Raw genomic sequence first — 24916 nt, 5'->3', positions numbered from 1 at the left:
AAGCTTATATTTCTTAACACACAGATGCATCTCACTTTCTAATCTCTTCTCTAGTTAAGCTCTTAATTTGTGTTCTCTGATTCACCTGTTATTATTATTGTTGTTGTTTTGGATAGGGTCTCTTGTAGCTGAAGTAGGCTCTCAAGTCTTGATGTTCTTGATTCCACATTATGAGCTCTGGGATTACAGGCATTCACCTCCATTATAACCTCAAAATATGAGTTCTCTCTTTGTGTCTTGCCTATCTCTGCCTCTTTCACCTTTCTCCTCTTCTTTCTGTAGGGCGAGGGTCAAGCCCAGGGTCTGGTGCATGCTGAGCTCTAGCACCAGCTGATTTGACACGATCACCACTTTGTCACTTGTGAACTTGGCATGTGCTCAGAATTCTGTCTGCAGTGCCATTCACCACTTGTCCTGGTTAACTCATGATTTTTTCAGAGTTTGGCTGAAGCATTCCTTTTTTTAGTGTGATTCTTTAAGCCGAGAGTCTAGTACTTTCCCAGACTCTAATGAATACTGAAAGGATGGAATTATTTGTTTTTAGCTCTAATCAAGAGAATTATTGACCAGAAGAATTCTAAGAACAGAATAATGTTCTGTATAGGTATAATATTAAAACAAATTATAGCCTGAATTATTAATAACTTCATGCAAGTAAATGTCTGATTATTACTGTTCATTTGATGTAATTCTATGCATTTTTGGGAGTTCTAGGGATCAATCCCAGGCCTTACATATGCGAGGCAAGATATCTATATATGTATAGTTAGAAAATCCTTTGGAAGGGAAGTCAGTGCTCTTAACCACTGAGCCACGTCTCTAGCCTCTAGGGATTATATTTTAACAGTCTACTCCACATTGATTTCCAATGCTTCATCTAGTTCTCTGCACATAGTAACATCAAAAATATTGGGAAAAATGGAAAAGACATTTATTGGAGGAAGCATAATGACTGGAAAGTCCATGCTAGTGCTTTTATACGATTTACTTATGCAACTATGGAAAGAAACTACAAATATTGCAGTTTTTATTAAGATAATGACAACAAAAAATTATGAGTGAAAAAAAATCACTGCAACCACAAAATTACCTTTTAAAACTAAATTTGTATCAATACAATTTAAGCAATGTTATCTATTCAGTAAAGACAAACATCAATATGTTAAAATAGTTTTGATATTTTTTCATATAAAATTATTCACTATTGAGAGTATTTGTACTATTAGTGACTATAAGACAGCAAATTACAATTGACTTAATTCTTAACTTGTAAAAAGAACAAATTTTAAAACAGAGATAAGAAGTGGGGCTGGAGAGATGGCTCAGAGGTTAAGAACACTGACTGCTCTTCCAGAGGTCCTGAGTTCAATTCCCAGCAACCACATGGTGGCTCACAACCATTTGTAATGAGATCTGGTGCCCTCTTCTGGCCTACAGGCATACATGGAGGCTGAACACTGTGTACATAATAAATAAATAAATCTTAAAAAAAAAAGTAACCAATGATCTTGGCAGTGATGGCACACGCCTTTAATCCCAGTGCTTGGGAAGCAGAGGCAGGTGGATGTCTGTGAGTTCGAGGCCAGCCTGGTCTACAGGGTGAGTTCCAGGACAGCCAGCGCTACACAGAGAAACCCTATCTTGAACCACTCCACCACCCCCTCAAAGAGAGAAGTAACCAATGAAAAAGACCACAAATTCAGCAAGCAGAAGGCCATATGGTTACTACATATAAAGTGATAAGTCTAATAATATTAAAACAGTAATAAATTACTTACCGCCAATTTGTTGCTTGTCTTTGGTAAAGAGGAATGTTTACTTCTGATTTTAAGTTGGATTCTTGAATTTGTTTAAGTGCCTCATCCAATGGAGGGACTGGATTGTGAAAAACTAAGCAAATAGAAAAAACATAATAAGGAATCATTTTTTTTATCACCAATGGTTTATTGATAGATAACTGGCCGATAAAGTATTTCAAAGTTCTTGTATAAAATATATACAATAGAATTAAAATTTAAACTTTGATATGCTAGTCCTAAAAAAGAAATTGTAACTTTGAGATCTTCATTATTAATTTTATGATGGTATTTATTTGGAAAGAAGTTAATTTGAAAAATGTGTAGGTGTGTAGGCTTTTCTGATATATAAACTCTTCTATATTTGATCTCATGGTCTCAAACTTTTATGACAAAGTTTTACATATTTCTCTGAATAAAATGAAAAAAAATCAATTGACTTTGGGCATTTACTGCTACAAAGCTTATTTTAATCACTTTGTAAGTATGTTCATCCTGGCTATAGCACAGGTGCTATCTGAATTATTATTATTATTATTATTATTTTGTTTTGGTTGTTTGAGAAGGGATTTCTCTATAGCTTTGGAGACTGTCCTGGAACTAGCTCTGTCAACTAGGCTGGCCTTGAACTCACAAAGACCCTCCTGTCTCTGCCACTGGGATTAAAGGCGTGCTATTTGAATTTTACAACTGAGGAAGCCAAGGTATATGAAGAAGGCAAGTGATGTCCTCATGACCATATGCTACATGGACACTAACCCCACACAGCTATTTAGACCTCTTATCTTGTTTTCTGTACGCATCCACTTCGAAAGCCTTCCAATGTGCACTTAGGCATGCAACATATTTCTTTCCTTTCTTTCTAATGTTCTCCTCACTGTCATTCAGGTAGAAACACAGCTGTTTCTTAAGAATGCTGCCTCTTGCAACCCTTAAATATGGAAATATTATGTTCTAGTCATCAAATTCTATATATAATTCAAAGCCTGGGGATAGAAAAGATGATTTTTCTAGGTCCAACTCTTTGTACAAACCTAACACTTTACCATTCTATAGTCTGTAGTTTTCTCCAAGGTGTTAAAGCAAAGTCACTGACAATTACACAGGGTTAGTTCAGACTTGAGCTCTAGACATATGAGAGGGTAACAGGGGTGAATATAATAATATTATATACATGTATAAAATATCAAGGTAAAATTTATGACATAGAATGAATACATGCTAGCAAAATACTGTCATTTATTAAAGAGTATTATGTGTGATGCTCTTTGCCAAGTTCTCCTTGTAGCTTATCTACTCCTACACTTAGTGATCCTATTGACTGTGGTATCTGAGAAGATTACCTCTTCTGTCTATACAGTTACTGCTTGAGTGAGGAACATAACACATCTTCCCAGAGCTAGTCTCTTTCTAGCCTTTAACTTCAGGATGTTGCTACTTCCATCCACATTCCAAATGTTGTCACTAGAGTTACCCTTCTAACAAAGAGACCTTACTATGGGAGGACTCTCTAATATTCATTTCCTCTTCTTAGTAAAGGAGCTCATATTGTCATGAGTAGAAACATATCCAATATTGAAAAAGTTTCAGTTTCCCTTACAAATGGAGCTAGATAGGTTAAATTATATAAAGGGAGGCCTCTAAGGAAATTTAAAGGGCATAACCTGTCTTCTTTTTTCTATCTATCCAATCTTATGGCTGGTGATCTAGCAGCTACCATATCCACAGAGTAAAGATAGAAGCCAGCTGTAGAAAGTAGTTAGCTGAAAGACAGCAGAAGTCTGTACAACCATGGAACCAGCTCTTGACTCCGACCTCAGGACCTAGCCTATGAGAGAAAGAGAAAACTCTACCATGCTTTGGTGTCTTTTGATGGTGTCAGTGTTCCTTGCAGCACCTCTTTACACTAAGATCCCTTACCAATAGAGAAATGGCTTGCTTTCCAGTTCAAAAATGGCATTTTAGATAAAGATGAACTTTCTAGTATGACATACAAAGTTCTTCAGGAGTTGGCTCCAACTTATTTCTAGTTTCAAGTTAATATTCTTCTCTTCTTATCCCCCAACTTATGCTTCTGATACACGAAAGACAGAGTTCACTTGTATGAACTGTTCCTTCTCTCTGGCTACCCTTTGTATTTCTCTTTGCCTGTCAAGATACTAATTCAAGAGTCATGCATGTCATTGTTCTAGAAACAATGACTTCGTGTCCTGACATAAGCTAATGCTCTTTCCTGTGTTTTCACACATTCTGCTATCACATCAATTATTGTACCAATGATACTATTTAAATTCTTATCCAAAATAAGTTGTGATTTTTAGCATACAGTTTCATATTTTTAGCAATACAGTTTCCTATTTCTGCAGCTCAGTATAGCTGGGGACAGAGTATAACACAGTACAGTACACAATGGCTGGGTAGATGATGGTACTGCCAGCTCTCTTTCTGTAAGCCTTGACATATTTTAGTTCTGTCTTGCTGTTTAAGGTCCAAAAATGTGGATCTGATATGAAAGCACCAATCACAGTCATACTTAAATTCCTTTTTGAAATGTATGTGCTGTGTATACACAAGCTCACATGTGTGGAATGCATGTATGTGAAGATGTGTGTGAAGGCCGCAGGTTGGCACTGAGTGTCTGTTTCAATTACTCTCCACTTGGTTCATTCAGATAGGGTCTCTCAATTGAACCAAAAGCTTGTCAAGACTAGCTAGCAGCTTGCTCCAGGGATCCCCTGTCTGTGCTTCCTTAGTGCTGGAGTACAGGCTGTGGTCACAGCTGCCTCATTTTACATGGTTCTGGGGACACAGACTCCAGTCCTCATGCTTCACAGTGCTTTATACACGAAGCCAATTATATATCCTTCAATTCTTGATTGGTTACGGGCCTTATATCATTGGATTCTATTACTTTGTAGATGTTGTGTTTTGCCAATCGTTCAAATAAGAATTTGAAGTGAACTACAAATAAAATACCAGAATGAATGTGACACTAATTTCCTGAACCCAACAGCTAAATTTTCTGTTAAGTTACTTGAAAGAAAAAATTGATTTTAAAAAGACAAAACACTGTGAACTAGCATGACGTTGAAAGAAACTCGTGAGTGAAAAGAGGGTTTACCAATGCAGCCAACATAGTATTCTCCAAATTCAATTTAAGTCACATTCTTGTTTTTCATTTGCTTAAAGTGCCTGCTACTCAAACAGCACACAAAGCTGTTGTGGTTTTGATTTCTACTTAAATTTTTTTAAATCTGTAATTTTATTGTTTACTTGATTTAAATTTAATTACAACTTTCATTTTTGTTTCAGAATTGTTTCAGAAATGATAGGTACCTGCTTTCTTTCTCTGAGAGAGAGGAACATGGGCACGCTGGAATTTTTCAGTAACTTCTTCAAACTTCTGTTTCCTCTGTTGCAGGATGCGCTCTCTAATTTGATATTCTCTTTCTTCTTGTTCTTTGCGCTTCTCTTCAAAAGCTCTAGATTTAAGATGTGACGGAAACAGGAGAGACAGACATGAAGTTCTGAACAAAACAGAATGAATGATGTGAAAACACTACAACTTAGGAAATAACAGTTTTCATTTTACTTAGAGACAACACATTTCTGATTTTAACAGGCCACTGGCTAAGAATTAAAATATCCTTGGCAAATGGTAATTTCAGACCACCATTCAGATCTTTTGAATGAAGAGAAAGTTCTTCAGTAAGGCCCAACATCCCATACCTTGCTGGGGTAAAAAGCCTTTCCTAAGAGCCATGCTGCTTCTGGTATTCACTGGTGAAAAAGAAGCAGCATTGTAAATTATGAGAAAGTCAAGGAAATGACTTTTCTACCTTTTACAGCAAAAGCTTAAAATTGGAAGTCATATAAATCTTAACTTGGCTAAAAATACAATTTTTATAAAAATGTTGGTTTTGTAAATATGAACCAAGAACTCTTAAGTAGACAGAGTTACAAACATGTGCCCTGTAGTGTCCAGTTTGAAAAGGTTATTATTATTATTATTGTTATTATTATTATTGTGATGTGGTGCATGTGCTCTAGCAACTTGTGGAGGGCAGAGGCCAACTTTGAGGCGCTGGTTTTTCTCCCTCCCTCTATAAGGAGTCCTGGGGTCACACTCAGGTGCCAGGCTTGTCAGGCCAGCATCTTTACCTACTGAGTCATCCTGTCTGGCCCACATTCCCAGTGTTCTTAACTTTACGCACTTTCTATTTTCTCTTTTTTAGTTGTACTGCCTTAAACAGTTAATTTTGTTCTTGCAAAATATGTTTGTATCACTCAAGAAATGTCTGATTAAAAAGTAAGGCTACAGTGCAAACCTGACACTGGCAGGAAAGCACCCAAAGGCACTGCTTTGTCGTGTATGAACTTTGGGACAGCTAGGTGAACTCTTTTAAGGTCCTTCCTGTTCTAGGCCACTGTGGACCACTATTAAAGGGCCCACCTTGTCTATGGAACTGGTCATCTAGAGAGCTGCAGCACCAGGAACAGAACTTTGGGCTTTCAAGAGGTAGTATGTGGGGTGCAGCACCACAGGAAGGGAAGAGAGTCTGATCTCCCTAAACGATTTCAAGGACCTTGTTTCACAGCTTCATTAAGTACAGTACTGGATTACTAGTCAGAGAGCTTAGAAAAATAAGAAAAATACAAGGCATCCACATTGTAAAAATAAAATTACCTGTTTGCAGGTAACATGATCTGATGTACATAAAACTCTAAAAATTCTACATAAAGCTGATACTAATATATAAATTTAGAAGATATATAAAACCAACAGACAAAATAAAATGCATTTCTATGTACATCATTATATAATGAACAATCCAGAAAAAAACACATTGCATTTTCATTTACAATAGCATGCATGAGTATGCATGTGCATTTAAGCATGCATGTATACCCCCCCCAAATACATACATATTTTAGGGATAAAACTCAACCAAAGAGGCAAAAATAACATATACCAAAAACTACAAAATACAGATGAAAGAACTCCAAAGGAAGGCTTGTCTATATTTATAGATTATTAGTCAGTGGGGCTCAAAGCTTACAGGTTCTATCCGTTTTCCACTCTGAGTATGTAGCTCCTCATTAACGAGTCTGGTCCTGTCACTCTCCTATGTCATGCTATGACACATGACAGTGATGCTATGTGACTTCCTGGGCTACACTGGATGTTTTGCAACACTTAACTTACATTTGAGAATGCTCACTTTAGGAAATGCCAGGATGCAAATATTATTACTGATGACCTTGAGAACACCTCGCGGAGACGCAGCCTAAGTTAGCTAGCTAAAGGAAGAAACAGCTACAGTCAGAGAACTGTCTGGGTTGCTTTCAGCAATATTGGTGAATCAAGCAAGCACAAAGCATGTGACTAAAGAAGCATAATGAATGTCAAGTCCAGCAGGACCATAAGATCAGCACAGATAAAACTTGAGGAGAATCACAGATGAAATCTGAGTGCAACAGCATAAGACTTCCACGGGAAAATCAAGCAGCTACATCAGTCAACACAGACAATCAGAATATACTGTTTTGGGTTACCAAGTTTGAGGGGGCTTGTTATAGACCAGCAAATGACTCATATAATAAGTACAAACTGATTTTTTTTTACCATGTTACTTACTGGAGTTGGGGGATAAATATTTAATACAAATAAATTATCTACTACTTTTACTTCATTTGTTTTTGCTGTTGGAGACAGGTTCTCACTATGTACTCTGGTGGTCTGGAACTTGCTGTGTGACCAGGCTAGTTTAGAACTCATAGTGATCTATCTGCCTTTGTCTAATGAATGCCAGAATTAAAGGCATGTGCCACCACGCTTGTGTTCTTTACTTCTTTGTCTATTTAAATATGATAACTCACATCCACTACGTCTATGCAAACAGTGTTTAGAACGTCACATTTCTTTTCTCTCTGGAGACATGACATTTAATCTGGACAGTCATGAAAATTTTGGAGAAAGAAAGTACTCTAGCAGAAGTAATGGCAAACAAATGCTCAGAACTAGAGAAAGAGACAAGACAGACCTCCTCCTGAATATTTAAACTGAGAAAACACAACCAATTTAGTAATGAGAAATGAGAGCTTCTGAAGCTAAGAGGTGGTATCCTCCTTGCTAGCATTATAAAATTATACTAAAAGTAAAATATCATCTCTATTACTTTATATTGCTCCATAGTGGTCCTGTGCTCTATATGAAAATGTGCCCAGAAAAGGATTTCACACTTCACTTTTCAAGACTACAGAATATAGTCTGTAATAAGTTGTGTCAAATTAAAGCACTGACAGAATGTGGCCAGCAAGCCTGTGTTTTTCCTCTTGAGCTCTGTGACATGCCCTAACATAGAGTCTGAAAAATTAAGTATAGCAATTTTACATTATAGTTCTTTCCTTACTCAGTCAGGAGTTGCAGGATTTCTTTTATCTGGTGATGTGTCAGGCACTCAGAGAAGCAGTGGGAATGAAGAGGCAGGTGATGGACGTAGGAAGAAAGTTTCCCCACCTCTACAGGGTTTAGACTCAGAAAACCATGTTGTTGTTCCTATTGTCTCTAAGCTTGGCATTTTTCACAGAAGACACAGTTGGCCTTGGTGACTTTTGAAGGGTCTGCTCAATGTGTGCAGTTCTGCTTCATGAAATGCGTACAACACCTTGGCTCAAGGTGAGCGACCTCATTAAATGACAACCATATGCCAAGCTGTTTGCTTTCTTTCCCAGGAGTCTACAATTGTGTAGTATCATTTGCTGGAAGTATTCCGAGGAACTAATAATGTGCCATGGCGACAGTTTCTGTAGCAACATAATAAGCAGTAGCATTAAGAGTACCTGGGCCCCAAGAGGTGCTGGGTGGGATCGGAGAGGCTGCCTTTTGTGTGCCTTCCTTTCTCCTGGACAAAACTCTATTTCAGATGTAGGTAGTTACAGCCTTCAAACATGATACTTAACTTTAAAACTCAACCACATTTTGAGGTATTAGAAATTAAAAAGTAGGCACAGAACACCCTTTCAAATTAAAATGCAATTGGAAGAAATCTTTTTCAAGAATAAGATATAACAAATGATGGTGCTAATAGCCTGCAAGAGACAAAATCAAGAAAATACCCAGAGTTTTCTACATGACAAAGAGGCGTATGCTTTACATTATTAGCCCTGTCCTTGTCAAGGTCAAAATTAATTACAATTTCCCAAATCTATACTGAAATTCCTAATTTTTCAGTGGGTAACTTTTCACTTGATTGGAAAGAAAAACAAACAAACTAGTGAAGAAAATACCCAAATACAGAACACCCACATTCTGATTAACAGACAGAATTAACAATGTATGTAATACAAAGTACTGCCTCCCCCACTCTCTCTCTCTTTTCCTTTCTCTTTATTTGAGGCAGTTTCTCAGAGTAACAGCTCTGGCTGTCCTGGAACTAGCTCTGTAGACCAGGCTGGTCTTGAACTCACAAAGCTCTGCCCATCTCTGCCTCCCGAGTGCTGGGATTAAAGGCATGTGCTACCACCATCTGGCCAGTACTTCAGACTGTGATATCAGCTGGGCAGTGGTGGTACACACCTTTAAACCCAACACACAGAAGGCAGAGGCAGGCGGATCTCTTTTAGTTGGAGGCCAGTCAGGTCTAAAAGAGCTAGCTCCAGGACTGCCAAAGACACACAGAGAAACTGTCTCGAAAAAAAAAAAAAAAGAAAAAGAAACAAAAATTAAAAATAAAAAGAAACAGAGTAAAAAAAAGAGTTAAAGACAGAAAATACACAGAAAATCTGGATACTATATGTTATTGTGTTGTCTTTGAATAGTTTGACTGTTGAGGAAGGAGCAACAGCTGCAAAAAGACATTTAATTATAAATGCTGCTGGATTAAACCAACCTATATATTTTGAAAATCCCTTGACTTCAAAATTTAAGTCAAAAGATATGTTGCTTTGAAGATGAGGTTTTGCTTTTGTTAATACAAAAAATGAGAGGCTGTGGATTCATTCTGGGCTAAGAAAAATCAGGTTTGATTAAGCCAGACCCCTTGAAAAATCTCCAATAGGAGCAGATGGCCTAAATGATCCAATGTTTCAGAGCACCTCTGCTGCAGTTTCCTCTGATTTCCACATTCAGAACAGCTTTAAGACTGCTGCCTGAGAGGATACAGTCTCACAGAATACTCCATAATCCTAAATTTTCTTTGGTCCCCATAAGATTATCAGTGCCCCCAACCTGCAAGAAGTAGCCTAGAAAACTATGCCCACATTCTCAAAAATTGGATTATGGATGTCTGTCTTTGTTTAGATTGTTGGTTACAAGTTGCTAGGGATAATGGTCAGGAAAAAAAATCTAAACAAAGGAATTCAGATTCAAGGTTCTTGTTTTGAAAAGAAAAAAAGGGGACACAGATATGATGGATAAAATGGCAGATTACTGAATCTACGTTGAAAAGAAAAAAGGGAGGATATAGATAGAATATGATAAAAAGGTAGATTATGGAATCTACTTTTAAAAAGGAACTACTAGTTTTAAATGTTTTACATTGGATTTGATTTTTGTATATTGTATACAAATTTTGTATATTGATTTAAATTTGAGATTAATTTGGTTAGAACATAGTGTATATACATTTCTAATCTTGTTCAAGGTATTGTACCTATACAGTTCATTTAACAGTATAATGCAAATTTCTAGTCTTTGAAAGTTATTATTACCAGCTGTTTAGGATACCATATTGGGATAGAAGCAATCCATAGAGTCTCATCCTCTGTGAAAACAAAAGAAGACTCTCTCCAAAGCATCATATCCTTAGACTCAAATTCTGAAGTCATACCCTCATGATATCCGTTCTGGTTCCACTTGGCAGCCCATATAATGAAATGTCTCTCTGTACTTAGCTCCTTCACAGACAAAAATTTTAAAGAAAACACAATGTACATAATCCAGACTCTCTGTGAATTTTCCATTTTTATGTGGCTTTTTTCTTTATTTCTCTTAATCTATAACTATCTGTACTCTGTCTCTTTAAAGACTTTACCCTTTTTTTAAAAACCATTAACTTTATTCTCTATATTCATTTTCTTCTCTCTCTCAAGCCTACGTACATTCATCCAACACTGTGATCCTTTATGTCTGAATCTGTTTTATTGTGAATCTGTAATTTTTTTTACTATCCAGAGCAGTTTCTTAAAATGTTAAGCAGTTTTTAAAAACTTAAGTTGCACCATGTACAGGTAATACAGTACCGTCTGTGTCCTGCCCAGCCTAAACCTTAACTGCGCTGTTATTATGGTAATTACGGAAGTTCCTGCCTGAGACCAGCACAGTTCAGCATGGCGGAGCTGAGCCGCTCCTGCCTCAGAGCCATTTGGTGCCCCTGAGCCACACACAGTTCCAGTCACATATAGCAAGTACACATTGGAGCTGCAGTCAGCAGTTAAATTCTGAGACTAAGCGTGCAGCACAGAAACTCTTTTCATCCAAGTTACAGCCAAATCTGACACTCAGAACACTGTGCAGTCTGAAAACACATCTCTGTATGGCGGCAGGAATCCGCCATGCTCTTTTGCCTGCCTAAGCCTGATTCTGCTGTCTGCCCAGGTGCAGGCGGGGAGCCCTGAGCCATCGGCATGGTCTCAGAGCACTCTCCTTCTGATCCCAAGTGGGCACACAAACATCCAGTCCGATAAAAGCCATTGAAATGCTTTAAAGCCAGAGTTTGCACTGGTGGCACAGTCCCAGGAAGCCATGCTTTAAAATGACACAGCTTTTTTTTTCTGCTGCTGTTGCCAAATCAGGAAATCTCTCTACAGCACGCCACCAAAAAACAGCAAAAATCTGTGTTAAACTCTCTCTCTCTTATTTTTAAGCCTTCTTAGGTTTTTAAGTGGATTTAGCCCATCACGTTGGAGAATCACTATGGCTAGCTTATGCCCCGAAATAATTACACAGAAACTGTATTCTTTTAAACACTGCCTGGCCCATTAGTTCCAGCCTCTTATTGGGTAGCTCTTACATATTGATCTAACCCATTTCTAATAATGTGGGTAGCCCACGAGGTGGCTTACCAGGAAAGATCTTAACCTGCATCTGTCTGGAGTGGGAGAGTCATGGCGACTCTCTGACTTGGCTTCTTTCTCCCAGCATCCTGTTCTGTTTACTCCACCCACCTAATTTTGTGACTATCAGGGCCAAGGAGTTTTCATTAATTAATCCATGAAACAACAGATAGAAAGATGACCCACCTCGATCAGATTCTGTCTAATGTCTTCTTACCTTTTGAGTTGGTGGAAGCTAGAGGTCTCCCTATATATTTTGAAAGGACTTACCAAATAGCCACAGAATATTAGGTCAAACATAAAGGAGGGCAATAAATTGTTCTTTAGAGAACTAAGTGTCTAGGATAATTTCATTCTGAACCTGCAGTCTTCTAACTCTCTATATTCACTGAAATTATAATAAAATTCATCAGTCTTGTAGAATAATTAATGTAGGGGCAGCTTTAAAACATTTTTTTAAATGGGGATGTCAGCTAACAAATCACCATGAAAACAGTGTGGATGTCTTCCAAATAACTAGACACAGAAATATCCTCTGATTCAGCTATTCCACACCTTGCAAAATATCCAGAAGAAATGAAGTTGGCACAAACTATCTGCATTATTGTGTTTATTGTAGCACTATTCTTTTTTTTAGGCTAATATTTTTATTTATTTATTTTTTTAATTTATTTATTTAAGGATTTCTGCCTCCTCCCCGCCACCGCCTCCCATTTCCCTCCTCCTCCCCCCATCAAGTCCCCCTCCCTTGTAGCACTATTCTTATAAGCCAGGTTATGACATCAACTTAGGTGTTTGTCAACAGATGAATGGACAAAGAAAGTATGGTATACATACACAAAGAAGTGTCATTCATTCAGAAGGAAGAATAAGATCCTGCCATTTGCAGAAAAGCAGATGGAAGTAGAGGATACTATAACATACAAATACTGAGACACAGAGTACCAAGCAATGTCTTTTCTTTTTCTTGTATGTGGAAAGTTAAAACAAAACAAAACAAAGGGCCTAAGTGTCAGAGTAAATATCAAGGACTGGGATATAAGTGAGTGGGGTATAAGACAGAGTATAGTGGGAAGAGTAAAAGAGTGACTGGCGGGAAAGTACAGAGGGTGAATGGACATGACCACGGAAAGCTGCATGTGTGTATGAAAAAACCCACAGTGAATAAATCAGTGTGCAAATAGTTGAGGTTAAAGGAATTAGAGAGAAGACATGAAAGGACAGACAGATGGTAAGCAAGCACGTGATGAACATTCTATCCCATTAGTCATTAGGGAGTTGTAAACATAAAACACAGTAGGAGCTTTCTATACACCTAGCCGAATGGCTAATGCAGAAGTACTGAGAGAAGCAAAGAGTGAGCTATGTAGAAGATCTGCATGTTGTACTGCTGAGGGCACAGTGGGCTATTCTGTAAAAGGCTAGAGATCATGTTTACAAGCCTGTAATGTACTCCTTGCCATTCATTCCAGAGAAATTTAAACCTTATGTTCATATGAAAACTATACATGAATGTTTACAGCTTCTATTCACAAGAGCTCACAACCATCTGTGGGTAAGCAGTTTGAAAAATGTAAATGCTATTGTTGCAGGGCTGTGGCTGTAGCTTGGTGGTAGAAGTATGACAACAAGCCAAACTACTACTAAAAACTCAACCACCACCACCACCACTAACAACAGCAAAGTTTCAAACACTTGAGCTCAATACATCCGTGGCACATGTGTATACAGAGCACTACCCAACAATGAAAATGAAAGAACTGAGAAGTACCGCAGAGCTGTTCTGAGAGGAAAAACTTCAGTCCCCAAAGGCTGCATATGACACAATATTATTTATTGAACAGTGCAAAAATGAACCAAACCAAACCAAACAATAAATGAAGAACAAGAGATCAAGGGGGTAAGAAGAAAAGGTTGTAATTACAAAAGGGACCCATGAGTGACCCTTGTGGCCACCGACATTTTGTTCATGGCCATATCAATGTTACTATTCTGTCATTGGAGGTAATTTGGTCAAAGGCATATGGAAAATTCTCACAATTGCCAATGAAGTTACAATTATTTCATGAGAAAGTGTTGAATACATCTTTAAGTACTTCATTTACATCATTGCTATAGGCGAAGACGAGTTGTATTTAATATTCTTACATTCCAATTTCTGCATTTTAAATTACTGAAGTTAAAATTGTATTACTTCAGTTTAAAAAAGAGCTGAATTTCAAAAAAGTTATAAACAGTAGAGAAGTCAGAAAATCTTCAAAGATCTTACCAATGTTATCTGTTAGAGCCCACTTATAGTACACTGCATGCATGTATGAAAAAACCACAATGAATAAGTCAATGTGCAAGCAATTAATAGTTAAAAGAATTAAAGACATGAAAAGAAGAGGACAGAAAAACAGAATAGCTCAAGAAAAATACAGTAATATAAAAGCATAAGCAATTCCATGTCTGCTATACCCATATGTCTAAAGTACAAAATCAAACTACCTTTATCAATGAATATAAAGCTTAACATGTTAAGTTATTCTAGAAAGATTTACATTAAAATGTTAAGTTTTCTTGCTCTGTAAGAATTCTGACAATTCTGTTCATGAGCATTTGTAGCTGGCTCTTGACTCCTGACCTTATTTACTCAGTCCTGAATCCGTCTCTATGCTTATGCACTGGCTTAGACAGGGGAACAGCTTTCTACTGTACTTTTGGTTTAAAGTCTGTTTTTTTTCATCTGCTTCTTCTTTGCTATAATGAGCTAATTTATAAATTTAAATCATGGAACATCTCTAATTTTGTTTCTTTATTATAATGTAAAGGGCAAATTCTTTATTTTTTTTAGATTGGCATACATATTATTTCATAAATTACCTCCTATCATCTGATCCTCATCCACATTTTCCACATAACATGTACATACATCTTCTGTCACATTTTCTAACATTAGACTTTCTTTGTATTATTCTAGCTCCTAGAAAGTATGGCTCCTTTCATGTCCCTTGGCTAACAGTGGCTAACTATTCTTCCAGGGACTCTTCCTGTCCTATAGTCTATGAGATGTACTTCTGCTCTGCTTCACAGGAGATTTAACCACAGTACTTACTGAGTGTCATCTCTCATTGCTATATTATTATCAATCTGATTGGAAGAATATGTCTTTTACTTTTTACCTTCTAGAATATGAAATCTTAAGAGATTCTTAGTCTATGATATTTTAAACAGTTAAAGATAGCTTCCAAAGATAATGAAAAAAATGGCAGGTGATTTTTCTCTGTCTGAAGGGAAAATACTAAATGCTAATAAGCTTACAATTCTGACTCCAACTTGAGTAGACAGGATAAAATAAAAGTCTATAGTCATCTCTACTGACAGCTGTCAAGTGCCTTATACGATCCTCTGAAGCCAAAAAGTACCAGAAGACCAAGAGCTTACTAACAAGACCAAAAAGTTATTGAGTTATTCATTCAATAATTCAACATCGATGAACGATGGAAGGATTAAGTGCAAGAGAAATACAACAGCAGAAAGAATTTCCAGGTGAACAATTTTGTAGTCCACATGGGATCGCAGCATGTGCCCAATGACATGGCTAATGCGCCCCAGGGGTCTCTACTACCATGAATTACAGTAATATGGGGACAGCTCTAATGAAAACATTTAAATGTTGGATAACCACGCTGACTGGAAAGATGGCTCAGTGGTTAAGCACTTGCTGAGGACTTGGGTTCAGTTCCCAGCACCCACATAGTGGCTCACAACCATCTGTAACTTCAGGTTCAGGGAATCTGACAGCTTCTTCTGGTCTTTAAGTGAGTATCAGGTATGCATGTGTACACTTACATACATTCAGGCAAATACTCATACACATTTAAAATAAAAATAGCAATATCTTAAAAAATTTAAACCAGGTGGTGGGTGGTGGCACATGCCTTTAATCCCAGTACTCTGGAGGCAGAGGCAGGGAAGATATCAAACTGTGAGTTCGAGGCCCCTGGCCTACAGAATGAGTTCCAGAGCAGCCAGGCTGACACAGAGAAACCCTATCTTTAAGAAACAAAGCAAAACAAAACGAATTCACACTTCTGAATAAAATACAATTACTTACTTTCTTCTCCGGTTTGACTCCACAAAATATTTACGTGCTCGATTCCGACATATTTTTTGTTGCTGTAGTAGTATCTGGCGTTCTTCTTCTAAGTTTTTCTCGAGATGGGTTTTCATATCTCTAGTGATGCCATTTAGTTAAGAACAACAGTGTATCTTTAGTGAGTAAGGTCCGATATAATTAGAGTCTCATGGTAATGACACTATAATGTTTTTGTGGGACAACTAATATGTGTACATATTAGTGTTGGTATATGATAGCAAATGCTATATACATATACACCAGCTGAGATGGTGTTTGGCATTAATGGAGCCCTAACATACCTGTCTTCCCCAGGAGATCTGCATCCTTAGAACCAAAAGCAAGGTCTGTAGAAGACCCTTAGCGAAAATTGATGATTTTCTATTAAAATTGTAAAAGAGTGAAAAAAAAATTCCAGAAGTTGGGACCTAAGGAAGTAAGGAAATGGAGAGAGATGGTGGTGGTGGTAGGAACCCAAGTGAAGACTTTCCATTCCCTGAAAAAAACAGAGATGACCATACAACGCCATCACTGTCAGCTAAAAGGTCCCTTGAGAACGCAATTCTAATTATCACAACGTTCTCTGGAAGAATAAAGATGCTTTATATACTTTAAAGGCAAAGCTTACTGACATTCCCACTATGTTACCAACAGTAACATCAAATGGGAGCTCGACTATTTCTCAGGGAAAAAAATCAGAAATAATCCAGGCTGTCAAATTTCAGGTTCCCTGTTCTGTCTTTCTTATGCCTGACAACACAACGGGGAAAAAAGGAAACAGAAAGATCAGAACGTGCTTGGGTTAAGCAGCTCTGGGAAGGGTGCGGGGTGCGGGGGTCAACTACTAAAAAGGAATAGCACAAGATTTTACTCTCTGTGCATTTCTCTAAGAGCCCCAACTAAGTGCGGAGTGTCTATAAAAGCAAAGAGTAATTCGAAAAGGCGAGTCTTCGCCCATCCAATACAGGGCCGATGCATTTTAAAATTCACAAAAATGTGACAGCCAAGTCCAAGTGTGGACGCGAGGTGCCAGGGTGGTGGTTACCTAAAGTGTAACTTTAGGTCGGGGGCAGGATGGGGTGGGGTGGCAGCTGCTAAAGGAAACACCCGCACTGGAAATGACTTGCCAGTTTCCATGCCCCTGCGTGCGTGCTCCCGGGAGTCTCAGGCGCCGCCGGGATGCGGAGGGAAGGATACAGGTAGGCGCCGGGTCGTGGCCGTCCGCTGCCGTCCCGGGCGCCCAGCGAGTCCGAGGGGCCGGCTCCCAGACCCGCGCCTGCGCTCTGGGCTCCGGGCCTGCCCGCCAGCATCCTTCACCCCAGCGCCGCCCGCATGGCCGCTCGGCCTCCCTCCTCCCTGGCGTTCCGGACCCGCGCGCGCGCGTCTCCCGACCGCGTCACCGGCGTCGCAGGCTCGGCCGCGGTGGTCCTGGCTTCGCGGCCGCGGCGACTGTGGCGACGACAGCGGGGAGGGCGGCGACCTCGCGGGGCGACAGCAGAGGTGGCGGCTGCGAACACGCCGCAGCCATCTTGACAACCAACCGACGCCGCGTCCTTCGCGACGGAAACCAGGGGGAACGCTGGGCGGGGCTGCGGGCAGGGGGCGGGGCTGCGGGAGAGGGGCCCGAGCGGCCAATGCAGGCCCTGATCGCTCAAAGCGGGCTGGGGTCAGCTGAGGTAAACTGTGGCAAACCGGGGTTAAACAGAGGCAAGAGAAGCCGAGGTTCACTGAAGTACACTGAGGTGAGGGAAGGTAAGCCTCGGTAAATTGAGGGAAACTGAGGGAAGCTGTGATAAACTGAGGCAAGTGGAGCCAAACAGGTTTACTGAGGTGAGATAAGGTAAACTGAGGCAAGCTGAGATTTTTTTTTTTTTAGAAACTTAATTAAGCAGAAGCATACTGAGGCAAGCTAAAGATAAACGAGGGTAAAATGAGGCAAACTGAGTAATCTCAGGTAAACTAAGGGGAGTTGAGGTTAAATTGAGATGACCTGAAGCAAGCTGAGCAAAGCAAATTGAGGTAAATTAAAGCAAGCTGAGTTGTGTGATTGTACTTTCTCGTTGGACTGCCAGCAGATAAGATTGAGACTTCTTGTTACTTATGAAAGCTTGGCCTATAGCTTAGGCTTATTCCTAACTGGCTTTTAGAACTTAAATTAACCCATTTGTATTAATCTATGTTCTATCATGTGGCGTTCTCTCTCTTCCATCTTGCATCTGTTTCTCCTGGTGTCTTTCCAGGACCTAGATTATCTCCTCCCACTTCCTCAGTCTGCCCAGAAGTCCCACCTATACCTCCTGCCTAGCTATTGGCTATAGTATTATTTGTGTTTTAATAAAGTTTGCCTAAAGATCAGAGCACAAAGCAGCCATCCTAGTCAGTCATACAGGCCAGGGAGTGGTGGCACACACCTTTAATCCCAGGACGTAGAAACAGAGGCAGACAGATCTTTGAGTTCAAAGCCAACCCTGGGCTACATAAGGTTGAATCTGTCTAAAAGAGAAACAGGTCACACAAAGGTGCTCCCAGCACTTGGGATGACATGCCTTTCATCGCAGCACTAGGGTGGTGGAGAGAGGAATATAAGGGGAATAGACAGGACCTCAGTGGTGTGTGATGTCTTCAGGATTCATGAAGACAGGATTTCGCCCACTTCCGTCCGAGGTAGAGGTAAGAGCCAGTGGCTGGATGCTTTGCTTTTGTGACCTTCAGCTTGAACCCCAATATCTGTCTCTGGATTTTTATTATTCGTGCTACAGTTGGCCCTTCAGCTCTTTATCAAGACAGCCACAGATATCTCACAACAGAGTTGAGTGGATGGCAGCCCCTTTATTTCTGGGGCTCACAGTTGTGAGTGAGAACAGCTGAACTATGCTTTACAGCTTGATTCAGTTCTCCCTTTTCATGGTGTTTTCTGGAGAATACTAACAGATAAAAAACAGCAAATGGAAAAAATCCCTAGATATGGACAAATATTACTTGGCAGTTTGGAAATAAGTATTTGGTGCATAATTTGTTAGGTATGGAATCCTGTGGTTTTTAGGTCATGAGTCTTCCCTGGGTATCACTCTCTTGAAAATCACTCTCTCTTTAAGAAAAAAAAAGAAAGGGAAAAAAAGGCTTGCTAAGTGGAAAATTCCTTCCCCTACTTACTCTCCCCCACGCCTTGAGACTTCTGCCACCCTCTCTCCACTGCCCTACTTATAATGACTTCACTTCAGCGTATCCTTATGGTCCTCGTTTGCTGCCAGCGTCTGCAAATGGACCATCACAGCAGAAGTAGCCTAAAAAGAAGTCCAGATTTAGCTTAATAATCTCCTGGGAAGACGTGCCAGTAGAGATCATCGTACTGAAATGACTTTTGTGTGGGAAATTAAACAGTTTTGAGTCACTAGGTTAATAGCTATGTAAGGGAAAATTTGGAACAAGGCTGAGCCTTTTTGTTGGAGTCCAATGCAGAAACATAAATTTTGAGTGGATATTAGTTAGTTGTAAATTTTTTATTTACATTTTATATGTATAAATACTCCCAGATTGCTTAGCAGAATGTTCAGAACAAAAAGAGATCACTCTGGAGCATTAAAATATCTTTGCCTTTATAAATTTTTAGCACTTCAACAAACAAACTTTTTCAGCTGAAACTATTTTAAAACAGACTTTTCCCCCCTTTCAAATGGAGATGTTCTGATTCAATTGGGTTGTGTCGCAAGTCCACATTTGATTTTAACTGCAAAGGGCTTAAGTTTCATTCGTTGTCACGGCAAGATGACAAAACAAAACATATAACCCTATCAAGAAAGGGAAACCATGTGTGCTTGGACAGTTGGCTACATGGGCCACTGTTGAATCCCTAACCATCAGCATCGGCCCTGGTTCTGTTTCCAATGCTGTCATTAGACCTCTGTCTCTCCAGGACAACTTGAACCTTAGCAAACGAGGGCACTGCAAAAGGCAAAGGAAAGTGAGAAATTTATGGTTGCTATTTACAATATTTGCATTTTAGCTTTCCTGAAAATTTTGTTTAGACTGTATTATTTAGTAAGTGGGAAACGGTAGTCACATTACTATTGTTTTACATGGTATATTGATTAACATTAAGAAGCATGATTTCACATCAGCACGGTGTCATCCTTGTAATCCCTGCCCTTGGGAGATGGGGCCAGGAGGATCATCCTTAGCTGCAGAGTGACTTTGACGCTAGCCTGTGCTACTTCACCTGTCTAAAAACCACAGAGAAGAAAGGCATGATTTGTTTTCTCAGTGTCTACAAATGCCTGCTCAGTAGTTACTCTTTGTCTAAATGTTGCTTTGTAAAGGTAATAAAAAATAAAAGGCAGATTTAACTTAAGGTTGTTATCCATTTTTTTTAAAGCTACAGGTTTGTTGATTTATAATTCTTTTCTTAAAACTTCAAAATCTTAAGCCAGTTTTCCTACAGCCTATTTAAGAGATTCAGTCCTGTTTCTAAAAACAGGGAGTTGAGAGGCAATAAAATTAAAGGCGAAATACTTGGATAATAGATAATTTGAAGATTTTTATGAAGTTCATCTTTTGCCAGGAAAGGTGATTGTAAGGTCGTGGGCAGTAAAATGCTTGCGAATACAAGGATCTGTGTCCAGATCCTCAACACCCACAGGAAAGGCCGGCTGTGCTGTGCTGGAGTCCTGGCACTGGGGAAGAACTGGAGGCAGACAGATCCTTGCTCACCAGCCAGTCTAGCTGAACTGGGAAGCTTCAGACTCAATCAGGGACCCTTGTCTCAAAAACTAAGGTGGAGAGTACTGAAAGATAGCCGATGTCAAATCTGATTTTCACAAACATCTGTGTCCACCTACGGGGGTGTGCATGCACGTGCGAGCATACACACACTACATAAAGAATAAAACTAAAGCACCAATATTTTTCATAAAGACATCTTAATTAAATATAATGCTTAATTCATTTATATTTTCTAACAATACAACTCATTTATTAGGGAATTTTTTTAAAATATATATTTATTTATTATGTATACAATATTCTGTCTGTATGTCTGCAGGCCAGAAGAGGGCACCAGATCTCATTACAGATGGTTGTGAGTCACCATGTGGTTGCTGGGAATTGAACTCAGGACCTTTGGAAGAGCAGGCAATGCTCTTAACCGCTGAGCCATCTCTCCAGCCCTATTAGGGAATTTTTTCTCTCTCTCTCTACCTACATACCTGTCTATCACATCACATCTACTATATGCAAGTACTTTCTAGTTACTGGGGATTTAGTGATGAATAAACTTCAAAACATACTACTCTTGTAGACAACCAGAGTTTGATTCCCAGCATCCACACCTGGTGGTCTGCCTCTGCCTGTCGTCCAGTTCAAGGGAGAGCTGAAGTGTTGGACCTCTGCAGGCACTTGCCCAGACATCCACATCATTAAAAAAAAGTAAAAATTAAAAAACTTCAAAATGTTAAGGTTTGAAATTTATATTAAATTTTCTTGCCAGTAGAATATATTAGGCTCTAAAAACTACTTTAGAAAAATGTAGTTGTGTGGTGAGACAGAGAGAGAGAGAGACAGACAGACAGAGAGAGAGAGAGACAGATAGACACCAGAGAGACTGTTGCAGATAGAGTGCTCAAGAATGTCCTCTAAGGAAGGGAAACTAGGTTAGAATACAGGAAGGATAGTCTGACTCAGTTGTCTGCATGATGAATGTAAAGAATACATAGTCCGTATCTGGTAGGGTCGTATAAGGTCCTAATGTGAAGCCAACCTTTAGTGGAGAGAAGGGCATTTGGGAGTTACATCACCTAACGTTTAAAAAGGATCACTGGAGTGTGGCACGATTAATAAAGACTCAGAGACAGATATTGGGGTTCAACCTGAAGACCAGAAAAACAAAGCAGCCAGCCACTGGCTCTTACCTCCACCTCAGTCCGAAAATGGTGATCCTGCCTCCAGGAAACCTCAGAATGAGACAGACTGAGTGCTGTCTCCTGTTTTATAATCCTCTCTAGTTCTGGGATTAAATGCGTGTACCACTACCATACCTAGTGTGGCTACTGGGATTAAAAGCTGGCCAGTGTGGCTGTTTTACTTTTCTGGTCTTCAGGCAAGCTTTATTTATTAAAATACAAATGAAATGCCACTACCCTGTAGTTACTGTGAAGAAATTAATGTAGAGGCTATGACTAGAAACAGGAAGAGTAGCCTGAAGGTTGTCACAGGGTTTGGGGAAAGTTAACGAGAGACTGGATTATGATTGCAGTGATATAAATGACAAGTGTTTAAAATCTGAACCTTTAGTCAGTAAGGTGTGTTGATAGGTGGTTATCATTATTGACTTTCAGGACATGGGTGGTGGTTTAGCAGGTAAGGATGCTGCCACATCTGAGGACCTGAATGGAATGCATATTGTGGTAGGTGAGACCCAAGTTCTGAAAGTTATCTTTTGGCCTCCCTAATCATGCAAGGGCTTACATGGGTGCACACTGACACTGATCTGATAAAATTAAAACATGACCTTCCCATTCAGAATAATGAGCATTGTGGACAGTGGGAGCGGGGCGAGGCCTTTACAGCACCGTCCGTGCTGGATCCTGTGTGAGCACTCCCAGCTTCTGTGGAGGGAAATAATAAAAAATTAAAGAAAGGAATAAGAAGCCGGGTGGTGGCGGTGCACGCCTTTAATCCCAGCACTCGGGAGGCAGAGGCAGGAGGAGCTCTGTGAGTTTGAGGCCAGGGTGCTCTACAGAGTGAGTTCCAGGACAGACTCCAAAGCTACACAGAAGAACCCTGCCTCGAAAAACCAAAAAAAAAAAAAAAAAAAGAAAACAAAAGAGTGTGAGAGAGGCATAAGAGGCTTCAACTTCATTAACATTATCTCATAACTTAATAATGTTCTACTTACAAAAGAAACTAAATGCTGTTTTATTGTTATAGAAATGATCTCAGTGGAATACTGGACCAATTAGTAGGAAAATTTGAGACAAATTAAGTTTAAAAGGGTTTCTTGAGGAAAGAGTAATTATTGAATCAGGCAAACCGCAGAATTCCAAGAGCTCCAGCTAGCAATGTAGTCACAGACTACACTCCACACAGAAACAAAATAGAGAAATCTGTCTGGGTGCAACTAGACATTTTTAAAGCAAGTTTAAAAACTAAATATTTTATGTGTAGAAGTGTTGTGCTTGCATGCATACACCATGTGTGTGGTAGTTCCTACGGAGACCAGAAGATAGCATTGGGCCACCTACAATTGAAGCTATGGATGGTTGTGAGCTACCACATAGGTTCTGGGAACTAAAATTAGGCCTCTGTAAGAACACCGCCAAGTGGTAGTGGCGTACACCTTTAATTCCAGCACTCAGGAGACAGAGACAGGCAGATTTCTGTGAGTTTGACGCCTGCCTGGTCTACAAAGTGAGTTCCAGGACAGCCAGGATTGTTAACACAGAAAAACCCTGTCTTTTTTATTGCTTTTGATTGCTGACCCATCTCCCCAGCCCCAGCTAGGCATTTACTACATGGGTCAGGGTTTAATCTGTTGGATATCTACTCAGCTGTTTGTGTGAGTGGAGACATAGCTATTCATTACCAAAGATACACTCTTACAGTAGGATATGGTGTCTTTAATAGAGGAATTCTCCAAGTATGAGTCAGCCTTACCACCGACTCCTGCTTCTTTAATCAAACAGCTGCTACAAACTTGCAAGGCTAGTGGCAGCCTGGGGTGGGCAAGCTCTTGTGCTCTCACTTTGATCTTGTCTGAAAATGTTTTTTCCCCCTGTTTTCTGCAGAAATATTTTCCTGCATAAGTGAGAATTTCCTAAGTTTATATCTTGGAAAGCTGTGAAAGAACTAAGTATTTTAAGTTCTGTCTGATTTAGAATGCTGAAGATAATGTCTTCTTCATTCAATTTCACAATAATTTAACTAGAAGCTTAAAATTAAAGTACATATATCTACTAATATGTTATCGAGGCTATGTATATTGTCAGTGTTGGAACTGCATATAGATGATGAGAAATAATACAAAAGTGACACATGTCACATTTGATTGCCTGCTGCTTCTAACATGGTGTGTTACGTATGGATATATTTTACCTAATTTAATCCACAGAATGATTCCAGTTCTGCAAGAGAGGAAATTGAGCTATGGTAACACTGGGGAAATTTCTCCAAGGTTCAAGAGTAAGGGATGATGAAATCAGGATACAAACCAGGCAGTCCACACTTCCAGCCACCTCTGTTGCTTCTCTGGAGAACCCCAAGAAAGTCATTTCAATCAATAGTAGATGAGAGTGTTTGGGTTTACACAGTCGGCAGTGAGGAAGTAAAGGCAAAGAGAGGTAATTACTTTAAGATATTTATTAAGTAAATATTTGTGCGTCTATTGTGAACCAGCCACTGCACCACCACCTTCAAACAATGGCTCTGCTCTGGCCCTGAAAGGAGGTGCAGAAGATGATTTCTCAAATGTGAAGCCAGGCCCAAGGGAACTTTACTGTTTTTTTAATTTTGAAATTAATGAAGTCTTAGTGTGTTTCTAGAATGAAAAGCCATTGTAAAGGAAAAAAGTTAAGACTCACATTAGATATGGATCATTTAGAAAACGATCTTGTTTAATTTAAAAATATTTTAAATTCATTCTTCAACAATTTCACATATGCATATATTTCTATCAGAATAACTCCCAATTTACCAATCCCATTCCCTTAGTGTTCTCCCAACATGTACTTTTACATCCTTTAAAAAATAGCCCCAAGTTCAATTATTGCTGTCTCCAAGAGCCTGGATAACTACTTGCAGCTATATATCTGAAGAAAAAGGACCCCTCTTCCCTAGAAATTAATAATTGCCAGTAGCTGACTTCTTAACTGTGGATGGAGTCTAAGGGACCCCTGTCTTATCCATGCTGACGTTCTGACTGGCTTGATCCTGTGTGGGTCACCATGGCTGCTGT

At 39.3% G+C, this 24916-nt stretch overlaps 1 protein-coding gene across 2 annotated transcripts in view; it reads right to left on the bottom strand.

Moving 5' to 3' along the window:
- Positions 1–17389, bottom strand: part of Cep126 (centrosomal protein 126) — a 56718-nt gene extending 39329 nt beyond the window's left edge. For both annotated transcript variants that reach the window (XM_075966840.1, XM_075966841.1), the window contains exons 1-4: positions 17170–17389; positions 15952–16071; positions 5133–5278; positions 1779–1890 (exon numbers count right to left, since the gene is read on the bottom strand). In XM_075966840.1, the coding sequence (XP_075822955.1) occupies positions 1779–1890; positions 5133–5278; positions 15952–16071; positions 17170–17282 (491 nt within the window). In that variant the 5' untranslated portion in view covers positions 17283–17389. The remainder of the gene's footprint in view (positions 1–1778; positions 1891–5132; positions 5279–15951; positions 16072–17169) is intronic.
- Positions 17390–24916: the final 7527 nt, after the last annotated feature.

The sequence above is a fragment of the Microtus pennsylvanicus genome, chromosome 3 (assembly GCF_037038515.1).
Source record: "Microtus pennsylvanicus isolate mMicPen1 chromosome 3, mMicPen1.hap1, whole genome shotgun sequence".
Lineage (NCBI taxonomy): Eukaryota > Metazoa > Chordata > Mammalia > Rodentia > Cricetidae > Microtus > Microtus pennsylvanicus.
Note: the sequence above shows the minus strand (reverse complement) of the source record. Positions and strands in the feature narration are given on the sequence as shown.